The sequence below is a fragment of the Cynocephalus volans genome, chromosome 7 (assembly GCF_027409185.1).
Source record: "Cynocephalus volans isolate mCynVol1 chromosome 7, mCynVol1.pri, whole genome shotgun sequence".
Lineage (NCBI taxonomy): Eukaryota > Metazoa > Chordata > Mammalia > Dermoptera > Cynocephalidae > Cynocephalus > Cynocephalus volans.
Window position 1 is genome coordinate 19,295,377 of NC_084466.1, and position 14,004 is coordinate 19,309,380.

The following is a 14,004-nucleotide window of genomic DNA, read 5'->3' on the forward strand; positions in this document are numbered from 1 at the left end:
AGATAACTTCCTATGATGAGCTTTGTTGGACTAACCAAATATTCCAGTTGGCCCCGTATATTGAAAGAAACCAATACATGTACTTTAGTTTCTATGTTTTACATAACCACATCTATACAATAAAATGATCTGGCAAATGCATAAATATATGGACAATTTAGTGGTGGCAGTGTGGCCACTTCCTGAGATATAAAATCCAAATTCAAAGGGATTTTGAGAAATTATAGATGTTGCAATTAAACAGAAAACTATTCAGTAAGAACAAATTGTGAGGGAATACGTGCATGCATACATGGTGATTAATAACACCAGGCTATCTACATATGAGATGGGAAAAGAATAAATTTTGCATTCATTCATTCAACAAATGCTGAATGCTTAATACTATAAGGCAGTGGGCCCAGTTAGGTCTATGGACTGGAGCCAGAGTGCCTGGCTTTGAATTCCAGCCTCATCACTTCTAGTTGAGTCACCCTTGGGCGAAGTTATTAGGTCTCTGTTGATCAGTCTTTTCATCTATAAAATGGGGATAATGATAGTATCTACTAAGTTATTAAAAGGGTTCAATAAGTTTATATTTTAAAGGTCAAATTTTTAAATAGATGTGGGGCACACAGTTTCTGTGTACTTGTACAAGATTGTTAAAGTTACAGTAGATAAGCAATGAAAAAGTGATCATGTAGGGCAATAAATCACTGTTAGCTACAAAGTATTATAATTAATAATTCCAACGGTGCTCAAAGCATACAAGAGTGGCAAAGTAAGCCTAAAACAACACTCTCTGAATTTCCCACACTTTTAAGTAGGTGTTATTCTCAGTCATGCAGTTCCTTTAGAAGTACAGAGTCACCAAAATGAGTCGGATTGGAAAATGAGGTAATATTACTGATGCTTGAGGAAAGACTGACATGTTTCACACTGACCTTTGACAGGAATAAAAGTTCTACAACAAGCTTGATGATCCACTGTGCAGTATCTTCCCAGAAGATAGAACAAGGGAAAATAAGCAAGCACATGGTGATGGCTTTTGGCTAGACATCTGGAAACATTTCTATGCCACGAGAATTACTGTATATTAGAATGTATTGCCGAAAGGGGCTCAGGAGTCTATTCCCTTGGAAATATTTCAAACAAGGATAGATAGGGTCCATCTGACCTGCCTACAATGGTTTAAAATCAGGGCAGAGTGAAGATTAATGGTGCAAACTGCCCCTGGAAGGATTTCTGCTTCCCACTCTCTCTCTGAGAGTATAACTTCATATATTACCCATCACAGCCCCTCATCTGTTGGGTTTGAAGAACTCTCTTCTATCCTAGAATTGAAAAGAGCAACACTATTTTACAATTTTGAGTTCTGAGTAAAACTCAGAATAATTTAAATGTCATGATGAAGCATAATGTCCTTATTATTTCTCAGTTATTTTACTAAGCAAGCTACCTACAAATTATCTTTCAATTAGAAAAAAGCTCTCATGAATCTGAATTCTGAACAGCAGTTCTTTTAAATTCATGTTGCCTTGCAGGTTAATGGCATATACCATCCCTCAAGCAAACCACTAGGTATCCAAACAAGGCAAAGAATGGAAAGCAGTTCAAAGAAAGAACACCCACCACAGAAACTTCCACCTATACTAGATAATTCAACGTATATAATATCAAGAACTAGGGAGAAGAGAGTGTGTCCATTTAATAACAGGACATACTTCTTAACTGATTATTACAACAGCAATAGGCAGCATTAAGTACTTTACTTTAAAAAAAAAAGTATATCCTTAAAAACACACCTATTTTTCAATTCATTTATCAAATGTACCTCTGACCCCATGGTGGCCTGTATCCTGATGACATCCACCAGCATCAAAGAGCACCAGGCTTAAGGCAAAGTCGACAGTGTGCCCTTAGTCCTGAAAAGTAGGTGCGTTTAACAAAAGTACACTCATTTTAGAAATTCATAGCTAATAAGCAAGCACTGTAATTCTAAAGGGGTAGGGAGGAAGGAAAAAACAAACAAACAAACAAAAACTCTACTGAGGAATGTATGTTCTCAGCAAAATAAATGTTGACTCCAGAAATTATCACAGTGAAAATCCTCACGTTGATATTAAGGAGATTTGCATTGTGCTGGGGATGAATGCTAGTCTCCTGAGAGTCCCATTATCCACTAAAGAATACTGAAACGATTTTAAAATACTCAACTGTTTGCTTCTATGAGATATCATATCTGAAATCCTGTTGGGCAATATCTGTGTGTTTAAAAGATACAGTTTGAAAAAGCCCAGATTAGAGGAGAAAAAGTTCCTAAAGAAGTGATCCATACTACAAACCTTTCAAAAGTTGAATTCCCTGAGATTCGGAGAGGGGGAAAAAAGCAAAGCTGATCCTTATCAATTAATTAAAAAGACTGAAATAACAGTAGACAAAGGGGAAGGAGGGTGAGGAAACTTAAGGAGCTGTGGGGGCAGTCGCTTTGTATTCATTGATTAGCAAATGAAGGAGTTTTAGAAACAGGGAAGAAGTGACAGGGATAGAAATGTAGTCTTATAATTCATTACAGGTTCCGCCTTTGACTCACCAGAGGGGAACGTCTGGCTCTGAATTGAAAAAAGGGCTCCCTCTATATAATGCGCCGTGCTGGCTGCGTGCTACGTGCGGGGTGTTTGTGTGTTTGTTTGTTTGTAGCGATACCCAAATTAGCATATATGTGTTCATTTCGGTGTAAGTAAAAACCCTCACTTCTAGAGTTTGGATATCAACCGTAATAAAGTAGCAGTCCCACAACGTATCAAAACGGTGATTTTATAAGATATCTGCAAAATACTTTACATCCATCGGCCAGTTCTTTGGCAAAAAAGCAAAGAGGCTGAAGGAAATTCAGCGTTTGGACTTGACGATCTGCGGTCACTGAGGACTTCGGCTGCCCGGCTGAGCAGCCCGCGCCCCCGCAGCATCTCCTGGCCTCCGTCGGCCTCTCTCAGTCCTGTTCTCTCGCAGCCAAAGGATTATCTTTCCCCGACACGTTTCATTCACAGAGCCCCAGAGAGAGAGGCTTGCACTCGGTTGGAGCAAAGAGCCGGAAAACATGCACCCAGGCTCTGCGCAAGTCGCTGGAGACCAAGTGCTGCACACACACACTGGCGCCGAGGAAGAGGGTGGGGGCTCTCAAGCTCTCGGTGGAGGAATGCTAGTGGCCGGGCATGCGGGGGACAGGGGGTCCGCGGACCCCGAGCTCAGTCCCCTGCGGAGCCATCCGCTTAACTTGGCTCAGCTTCCGAGAGCCGGCGGGCTGGCGAGGCCGCGCTCAGGACGGGGCGCCGCGCCCGGTGGCGGGGTGTCCCCCGAACCACGAGTGACCAACCGCAATCGGAGAAGCCCTGAGGAACCGTAACGGGAAAGCCCGCCCCAAATCCGAAACAGGCAGCCGGTGAACTCCCCAAACCGGCCCCGAAATGCCAACGTCCGGAGGCCGGGTCCCCGGCGGGGGTCCCAGGAGCTTTGCCCGCCCCCCGGCAGGAGCGCTTTGCGATCTCCCTCCCCGAAGGCCCGGGAGAGTGGAGAGAGGGGCTGGAGGAGCCCTCCGCGTCTCTGCACCGCCCCTGCCGGCGCGAGGGCGGGAGTGGAGAAGGCGCCACTCAGACTGTGGCGCTGGGCAAACTGCGGCCGCAGTTCTTCCAAGTTTGCCCGAGCGAGAGGCGCGGGGTAGGCACCCCGGTCGGCTATGTGCCCGCGCCCCGCGGCCGCCCACGAGTGTCCTGGGCTCCCCTGAGCCCACAAAGAAGGGGGCAGAAGGGCGCGAGAGCAGAGGGAGGGAGGGGAAGAGGGTGCTCCCGCGTGTGCACACAATGAGGCAGGCGAGACGCACACCTTCCCCCGCTGGAGGAGCCGCGGGAGCATCCGCCGCCCCGCGCGGAGACGCGGCGTCCCGGAGAGCCCCAGCAGAAAGTGATCACCAACTCAGCAACAGGGGGGAGTAGGAGGGCGCCCGGCGGCCAGGGGGACGTGCGGCCGTCCAGGGCTGCAGCCTGCCCCGGCCGCGCGCCAGCGCTTACCTGCGATCTCCTGGTAGGGGATGTCCGCCAGGCTGAATCCCTTGGCACCGTATGCCTGGCGGACCTCGCCGCAGCTCCGAGCCTTCACATCCGCTCCGGCCGCCGGGAGGGACAGCAGCAGCCCCGAGAGGGAAAGAATTACAGCCCCGATCCAAGAAGGCATGGTGCAACATGCAAATCCAGCTCGGTAAATCCCAGGGCCCGTGCGCTCTTCACCTTGCCCCTCACGCCGAAAGCCCGCCAGAGCCCGCGGCGCGCTCCTCGCCGCTGCCCAGCGTCACCCCCTTCCGCCAGCCGAGGGGACAAGCAGCGCAGCCCTCTGGACTGCGCTCAGCAAACTTTTATAAGCCAGATAGAGGATGGCAAGCCAACCAGGGCTGGCTGGGAAAGCAGCCGCCTTGCTCCGCTAAGCCCCTCAGATCGAAAACGGTGCAATGAAAACGAGAAAGAGGAGAAGGAAACGAAATGTTTAAAAAAACACCATGGGGGTTCAGGGCTGAGATCCGGGTTCCGAGCCGCAGGATCCTGGAGCGCGGCGAGCTCGGCTCGCCCGAGTGTTCAGCGAAGGTGGGAACGCGCGCCGGCGCTCCTGGGACGGAGATGGACAGGCGAGCGCGAGTGTGTGTGCGCGCGTGTGGACGTCGGTGTGAGCTCGGGGTTCTCGGGGATGTGTGTGCGTGGAGGTATGTGTTGGGGATTACGGGATCCAGGGGAGACCTCGGCTTCACACAGGCTGAGGGAGCCTGTGAGAGTCCTCCTGAAATAGGAAGAGAGAAATCCTGGAGACAGACACTGGAGGCAAGAGGGAAGCAGAAAGGAGGGGAGAGAGAAACGTGCTACACACTGCACAGCCGAAATTCAGAGGCAGAGTCGAAGGCAAAACCTGGACTGGATCTCCTTCTACTCAGTGGGAGGGGAAAAAAGGGAAACGTTCCTATTTGCTCGTTCATTTCACATCCTTCATACTGATCAGAAATGCTACCTTTAATGACATAAAGAAACAAACTAGAAAAAGTATTTTTCAGTCATTAACGTATGTTATTAAACGATATTTTTGTGGAGATAAAGGACAACGCGATTCCAATTGTTGCTCTTAATTCATGTTCATGACCTACTGAAACATGAAGCCAGGGTAGAAACAAACACAAAGCAGAGCACAATTACCTCTCTAATTAGCTGCCAAATTTCGGTTTAGCTTTGTCTGTTTTTGTTTTCCAAAGACAGGTCGTTTGTGCACACATTAGAGACCAATAGTTATTTATTTTTAAATTTTTGGTCCTGGACTCTACAATTTCCCCCTTTTTCATTTTAAATATTCCATAGTCTTGGATCAGAAATCATTATGCTTAGGTTTCTAGTGTGTGGAGGAACAGAAAAGCTAAGAAGATGGAGGACACAGAAGTAATGAGAAAAGGAGAGAACAGGGTCAGGGATGCATGAGTGAAAATATTGGGGAAAAGGGAGATGTCTTTCTGCCTTCTCTCCAGAGCCTCTCAAATACTAGACTGAACATTTTCTTCCAAGTTAACAGAATTCTCAAGTGGGGAATCAATTCACTTTTTTCTTCCTGCCTTCCTATTTGCACTGAAGTTCTGTGAAGTGGGATAAAAGTGAAAATTCAGGTTTGTCTAATTTCTACCAACTTTCTTATGCTAATGGACACACTGAAGTCTGCTAGGCAGAAGTATGTGTTGAAACCCAGAGCTCTTGCAACTTCTAAGGTAGTTTAATTAAAACCAAGCCAAAAGAAAAAAAAAAAGATTATGCTTATTCACTTGTATAGCTATATGTATAATTAGGTCGGCATATTATTCAGAAATTACTGTAGGTTGATGCCTAGTTTTGCAGAGCTCACCTTACACATCAAGATGTTTTCCTGATGATGCTGTTAATGATCAGAATGACTCATGAAATATAAGTCATTCAAATGTTTGTCTGTATCACAGTCAGGTGATAGGCATTATGTACTTCAGAGGAAGGCATAAACATACACATACCCTACTACTTCATATTGGGACTCATTTTCATTGACCTTTCCTTAGAATTACATAGCAAATAATTTAATTGAGTAGACATTTGAGCTGGAGAAAGAATGGGTAAGTACATAGTATATGTGATTTTAAATTATTTGAAGATCAACTCATTATTACATATTTAATGAGCATTGAATGCAGCTATACAGCACTAGACTATTATACATGGCTATTATCCCACACCTATAAAATGATCTTAGGATTTGTGGCAAGGCTAGTATATCGAAAGAATTACTAACTTAATCAAGCATAGATAGATTAGTTTAATCCCATCAGTAAAGTCAAACAGTTTAGGGTAGGTTTGTGACTCTAGTCAGACCAAAGAATAAAGCAACTTGCTTTACTGGCGTTCTCAACCGTGATTGGTTTACCTGTGGGTAATGTAGCACTTTTTGTAGTGGAATAAGAGACCAAGTCAAACATTCCAGCTTATGGTAATAGCAGGAACCTAGATGAGGTAACAGAATGCACAGAAAATGTTATAGAAGTCCATAGACAGGGCCTGACTGGAAATCAGAGAGCTCATATTAAGAAGGAGGTATTTGGTTCAGATAGAAATGTTTTCTGAAAGGCTTGAACCCCAGTTATGGTGTTTATATTGTGTATAGTAGGGGAAAAGAACATTGAAGGACAGCATAGGAGAGGAAGCAAACAAAAAGAAGCAAGAGAAAGATAAGTAGGAGACACATAAAGAAATCTGCCACCATAGTAAAGGTTTCAGGTGATTGAGATGCAGAGTAGCAGGGTGAAAAGTAGAAAGCACATGAGGATAAATTTCAAAGAAAGGATTAGCATGATTTGGTGTTTGGTTCAATAAACAAGAAGAATTACTAAAAATTTACTTCACTAGTGTGTCTCATTGGGAAAATATGATATATTTATGGAGACAATAAGGCTCCTGTTTACATAGTACTTTCACGTCAAAGCTGGTTTTCACAACAATCCCTTCCAGTCATAAGATGAATGGAACCTCGGAGACTTAGAGTTATAGAAAGAAAGGGATTTTGTCTTGAGGAGCAGCCATAGTTGAAAGGCAGGTGGAGTGGACCCTGTCAGTCACCTACTCCACAGCCATGGTCCCTTCATTCTTGCTACTCTAAGACTGACTGTGTTTGGAGGGCATTGTGCCTACCATCCGGGGATGAATCACGTTGATCTAAATCAGTTTGGGCAATCCTTTTCCTTTTTCCATTAAATGGTGTAAGAGTAAGTGTAAGACCCATTTCTGGCCAATGTGATTTAAATAGAAGATTTCTTAGAAACATTTTTTTCTTGATTAAAGGAGCAGAAGGGTCTTTTGGCCTCGGTCTCCTGCTTTCTTAGAGCTAGATGGCTGTCTTGTGACTAGGAAACAAGACATTGCTAACAGAGAGACAAGAACAGAGCAGAAGTATAGAAAGAACCTAGATCATTGATTTCCTGTTTGAGATACCAAACCAGCCTTGGGACTGCCAACTTCTGGACTTCTTGTTAAACAATCCATAAATATCCTGTAGTTAATACCACTGTTAGTTGATTATTTTGCTATTTACAAGTGAAAACAATGTAAACATAGACATCAAACTAAAGGAAGAACAAAAAGAATTGAAGGCAAGGGACAGGGATTAGTTGCAAATATAAGAAGAGAACAAACATTAGATAGCATCATGGAATCCAAGTTAGGAGATTTTCAAACCTGAGCCAATTGCAGCAGACATCAAAGACAAGGAAGTCAGAAAAAATGGTACTTGGGTGATGATAAAGAGACTAACTAGAAACTGAAAGAGAAACATTTTAGTAAAGTAATGAGGTGAATGCCAGGGCACATGGAAGTATATGTGAAATAGGTGGAAAAAATGTGCAAACATCAGGTATAACTGATTACACTGTGGTGATTGTATGTAGAGGGGGCAGAAGAGGTCAGGAATGCTTTCCAGAAGAAGCTTCTAAGACTTCAGGGAAGAATGAGAGAGTAGACAGAAAAAGAGATTGAAATACAATATGCTCTTACGTGGTAGGTTGCTTTTAAATTTTTCTTCTCTTTCTTATCTGTGTTTGCCATGTTTTCTATAGTAAATGTTAGTTCTCATTTTATGATGAGAAAAAATCCTATTTTGAAATGAAGGTCACTATTCATTCATTCATTCATTCATTTATTTTTGACTTAAGCAAGAAAAATTTATTGGCTTACATTTCTGGAGACTGGAAGTCCAATATCAAGGTGGGGGCAGGGTTGATTTCCTCTGGAGGCCATAATAGAAGGATCTGTTCCAGGCCTCTGTCCTTGGTTTGCAAATGGCCATCTTCTGGTGACTTCACATGGTCTTCTGTGTGTGTGTGTGTGTGTGTGTGTGTGTGTGTGTGTGTGTGTGTGTGTGTAAACCTTATGTCCAAATACCTTGAGAGGAGCTAGGGGCTAGGGCACCAAAATATGAATGCAGGGGTCAGGGGAATCACCCAGACCATATCATTTAAATCATAGGGCTTCTCTCCATTGTGAGTTCACATATTCATATTAAGGCTTGTGAAATTAGGAAAGTTTTCCCCAGATTCTCTACATTCATAAGGTTTCTCTCCAGTGAGATTTCTTACGTGTAATGTATGCCTTGAGGATTTAGTGAAGTCTTTTCTACATTCTCTACTGAAATAGGGTCTTTTCCATTGTGAATTGTTACATGTTGATTAAGGCCACAGAGAGCTTAGCAAAGATGTTTCCATATTCCTTATATTCACAGGGTTCCTCTCCGATGAATTCTTTCATGTCTTCAAAGTGAACGAGGACACCTTTAGGCTTTCTCACGTTCCTTACTTTGATAGTTTGTTGTCTGCATGTCTTCTTTCATGATTTCAAAAGCAACTGGAAGAACGAAAGGATTTACCACACTCCTTACATCCACAGGGTTTCTCTCCAGTCTCAGTTCTTTCATGTAACTGAAACTGATTAGAGTAGCTGAAAGATTTCCCACGTTGTTTATGTTCATAGGGGTTTTCTCCAGTGTGGATTCACATGTGAAGGTTAACGCATGGAAAACGTAAAGGCTTTCCCACATTCCATACGTGTGTTTGGTTTTGGACACTGTGAGTCCGCATGTCATTATTTGGACTGGAGGAATGCTTTCCCACATTTGATGCACTCGAAGCGCTCCTCTCCAGTGTGAATTCTTAAATGTCCACTAAGGTTTGAGGGAATAGCGAAGGCTTCCCCACGTTTGACACATTCAAAAGGCTTCTCTCCACTGTGAGTCCGTACATGCTTAGAAAGGTCTGAATTCTGAATGAAGGCTTTCCCACAGTCCTTAGACTCACAGGGTTTTATTCCAGTGTAAATTCAAAAGGGATCATTAAAGCATGAGGAATTTCTCTTTTTTTTTAATTAAATTTTTTTTTTAAATTTTATTTTGTCGATATACAATGTGGTTGATTATTGTGGCCCATTACCGAAACCTCCCTCCCTCCTCCCTCTCCCCCTTCCCACCCAACAAAGTCCTTACTGTTTGCTTGTCGTATCAACTTCAAGGAATTGTAGTTGTTATGTCTTCTTCCCCCCCACCGATTTTTGTTTGTGTGTGTGTGTGTGTGTGTGTGTGTGTGTGTGTGTGAATTTATTTATTTATTTTTAGCTCCCACCAATAAGTGAGAACATGTGGTATTTCTCTTTCTGTGCCTGACTTGTTTCACTTAATATAATTCTCTCAAGGTCCATCCATGTTGTTGCAAATGGCAGTATTTCATTCTTTTTTATAGCTGAGTAGTATTCCATTGTGTAGATGCACCACATTTTCTGTATCCACTCATCCGATGATGGGCATTTGGGCTGGTTCCAACTCTTGGCTATTGTAAAGAGTGCTGCGATGAACATTGGGGAACAGGTATACCTTCGACTTGATGATTTCCATTCCTCTGGGTATATTCCCAGCAGTGGGATAGCTGGGTAGATCTATCTGCAATTGTTTGAGGAGCCTCCATACCATTTTCCATAGAGGCTGTACCATTTTGCAGTCCCACCAACAATGGATGAGAGTTCCTTTTTCTCCGCAACCTCGCCAGAATTTATCGTTCAGAGTCTTTTGGATTTTAGCCATCCTAACTGAGGTGAGATGGTATCTCAGTGTAGTTTTGATTTGCATTTCCAGATGCTGAGTGATGGTGAGCATTTTTTCATATGTCTGTTGGCCATTTGTATATCTTCCTTAGAGAAATGCCTACTTAGCTCTATCGCCCATTTTTTAATTGGGTTGCTTGTTTTTCTCTTGTAAAGTTGTTTGAGTTCCTTGTATAAGGCATGAGGAATTTCTAAAGGATTTTCCACATACATTACATTCAAATGGGTTCTCTGAAGTGTGAGTTTTTATATAAAGACGGTCCCACTTTCCTTACATTTCCAGGCTTCTCTCCAGTGTGAATTTTCACATGTTGACGTAAGCATGAGGAAACAGTTTAGGCTTTCTCACATTCCTTACATTTATAAGGTTTGTCTCCAGTGTGAATTTTTCTATGCTAAGTAAGTTGACAAGACCAAGTGAATGATTTCCCACATTCCTTATATTCGTAGGGGTTGTCTCCAGTGTGATTTCCCATGTGGATATTAAGATATGCAGAATATCTAAAGCCTTTTCCATATTACTTGAGTTTGCACGTCTTTTATGCATTGTTTGTAGAGTGAATAAAATCTCTCCCATATTCCTTCCATTCATGAAGTGTTTCTCCATTGTGAGTTCTCATATGTGGCTGAAGGGGTGAGTGATTAACAAAGGCTTTCCCACAGTTCCTGCATTCAACGGATTTGTCTTGTGTGCATGTTCTCTGGTGAACAAAATTTGAAGTCACACTGAAGGCTTTTCCACACTGATTCAATACAGAAAGTTTCTCTACGGTAGAATTTTTCTTGTGCAGAGTAAGGAAGTCTATTCCATTCTGTTTACACTCACAAGTGTTTTTGATATTTTGGGGTCTCCCATGTGTCTTAAGGCACAGGTCTTCACTGAAGACTTCTCCATAATGCTTGCAGTCATAGTAGTCTCCTCTATTGTGCCTTCTTGTCGTTGTATCCCACGGGAGGTCTGTTCTCTCAAAAACTCCTGCTGAAGTACCAACCCCCTGGTTTTAGGTTGCACTTTCCATTCTTGGAGAGCTCCTTTCTGCACTGTCCTCAACTTGTGCCTTCTTGTCGTTGTATCCCACGGGAGGTCTGTTCTCTCAAAAACTCCTGCTGAAGTACCAACCCCCTGGTTTTAGGTTGCACTTTCCATTCTTGGAGAGCTCCTTTCTGCACTGTCCTCAACTCTTCTTATTCCAACCAAGAGATTGGACTGGGTTGGACGTTCTGACATCCTACTGTTGTCCAAATTCTTGTAGTTCTCCAGCATCACATATGTGTATAGGTGTCTTTGAGTTGTATCCGGAAAAGTCCATTCCTCCTGGCTGAAGTGCACAGCCACATCCTCAAAGGTCACTGGGTTTTGATAACAACATGTCAGACAGTCAGCCACCACCCTTTCTACCTGTCTTTTCTTCATGAAGGTAGACTAGGTCCCATGGTATGAATCAGTGGTTGCCATCCCATGAGGCTAACAGTGAAATTTGCCCAAACGCTCCTTTCCTTGAGCAAAGGCCACTTCAGGGCACTTTGTGAAACTACATGGGTAGTGGACTCTCCATTCCTCTTTATACTGGGTTAATGGAGACTGAATGTGCTGGAATCCCCAGGTCCATGAGGCAGGAGGACACAGGGCCTGAGTCAATGTGCCTCAAACAGGGAAACGCTTTTCCTTCAAAGCTGTCTTAAGCCAGATGACCACCAAAGTGAAAAGAATCCCTGCACTTTTAACATAAATACAAATAATATCATCTGTGTCCCAATTATAAAATTTATTATTCATTTGCTCGATTGTGCTAATTCATGAATGAAAAACTGGATGAATTTTATATTTTTTCTTTGTGTTTTTTAAATCATAGTGGGACAAATAAGTTCAAATGAAAACAAGAGAATGGACTTCAAGTGTCTATTCCACATCTCAGCTTGGCACAAATCAAAATCGTTTAGTTAACCTGTCTCTTGAAAAACAGGACCTGTAATGAAAAAGCTGTCAGAAATTTAACAACAGTAGCTCTGTCAGGTTCTTGAATAATGGGAAGGTTGCTGAGTTACAGAGAAAGAAAAGGTAAACTTGGGTGAATAATGACCAGAAATAGTGAAAATAATATTTCCTTTCCTCTTTATGGTGCATACCCAACCAAATCCGAATAGTTCATTTAACATTTATTGAGCCTTAAGAATAGATCTCATACTAATATAAACCAATTAAAATTATATATTTTGGGCAGTTGAGAACCAGCTTGGTTGTTAATGATCTCTTGGGGGAAAACCAAACACCAAGGGATAACAGATTCTTCTTGTCTTGCAACATTCTTACAAGACTCTGAAGCCAGAGCTATTCGGCATCAGAGAAGGAATCATGTGATTTGCATAATCAGATTTTTACCCAATAGTTATGACAGGGTTTAATCAAGAGAATTGAAAGAGCTCTAATTGTTCAGTTATGTTCAGTTTTCACAGTATATACTGAAACTTAGACAACAAAAGTATTTTGCATAGCCTTAAGCACTACTCATGTTTACTTGAAATATTACTATCAATCATCAAGAAAATATAGATAGAAAATATGTTAAGGCATTACAATGATTTTAAACTCTACTTTCAATTTTTTATATTTATTAATGATCCAACAGTCTACTCTCCATTGAATATAAGTGCTTTTTATGCCTAGCAATGCATCTTAGGTTATTAAGTACATTTAAATATTAAGCAATGAAATATTTACTCTCAAAAATTGTTATTAAGACTACTCTATGCCTTGGAACAATCTTGGCAAATGTCATACTGGTTAAGCATCATTTTATACTGTCATTAGAAGAATTTATTTTATATCAGGAAGAGTTTCATTTTAACTTGATGGCTCACAATATTAATAGATACCTTCAACAGTGTCATTATGTGAAGCTCACGTATTTTTGAAGTGTTTCCAAGTCAGGTATGTAAATGTAAAAGAGGGACATAAGTGAAAATCCTATTGCAGATGAATAAACTTTTTTTTAAAGTTCACAAAAGAAAATCCTTAACCTTGCCTTACTTGTTATAAATTCAGATATTAATGTTATCAGAGATGATTCTGTAACTAACCAGTAACTTTGACATACCTAGATTATTAGAACCATACATCCTGGCAGTCATTACTCTGGTTCTTTTGGTTTTGTGAAAGATGAAGGGAGCTTTGCATAGTTTACAGATCATCTGGCACCCTAAACAATGACATACCTTAAGGCAAGGGGATGACAACACAGGCTTATTCGGTAGGGAATAGCTCTTCACATGTTTCTGCTTTTCATCAGTGCAATATATTCACTCTTTATTGAAGTGATTTCTCAGATTTTAAAGGCTGTAGGTTAATTACCTGTTATTAATTATATCAACATTAAATAAGTAATATGACAGACCGTTTTTGGAAAAACTGATAATGAGCCTGTAAAATATTGCTGCTATTAACTATTTTACTATATAGAGGCCTCTCCTCTTTGAACTGTTTTCTATGGAATTTCAACTTAGAAGGCAGCTGCTCTGAAGAAGCAGTAAGATAAATAATTTTCTAATTAAGCTTTTTTTGAAACCTAATATCTCTACATAAGAAGAGGATGAAAACAAACAAACTGTTACTTAAATAAAGAAATTACCAAACTTGCTTGAATTGTTTGATTAGAATCAGAAGTCTGAAGACATTTTGGGATACTAATGTGACTAAACCTTGCTATCTGTAATCATACATTGATATGAAATTACTTTGAATAGTGGGAGGCAATCAGAATATTCTAAAATTCAATAATCAACATATTCAAAGCTTTTAATTTGGGGAGTTTTCTAATAACTTCAATATACAATGATTGAACTCATT

The 14,004-nt window shown here is 41.6% G+C and overlaps 1 protein-coding gene across 1 annotated transcript in view; it reads right to left on the bottom strand.

Annotated features, from left to right (window-relative positions):
• GPC6 (glypican 6) overlaps positions 1-4,209 on the bottom strand; it is a 1,160,507-nt gene extending 1,156,298 nt beyond the window's left edge. Inside the window, exon 1 of the mRNA XM_063102632.1 lies at positions 4,047-4,209. Within this exon, the coding sequence (XP_062958702.1) occupies positions 4,047-4,209 (163 nt within the window). The remainder of the gene's footprint in view (positions 1-4,046) is intronic.
• Positions 4,210-14,004: the final 9,795 nt, after the last annotated feature.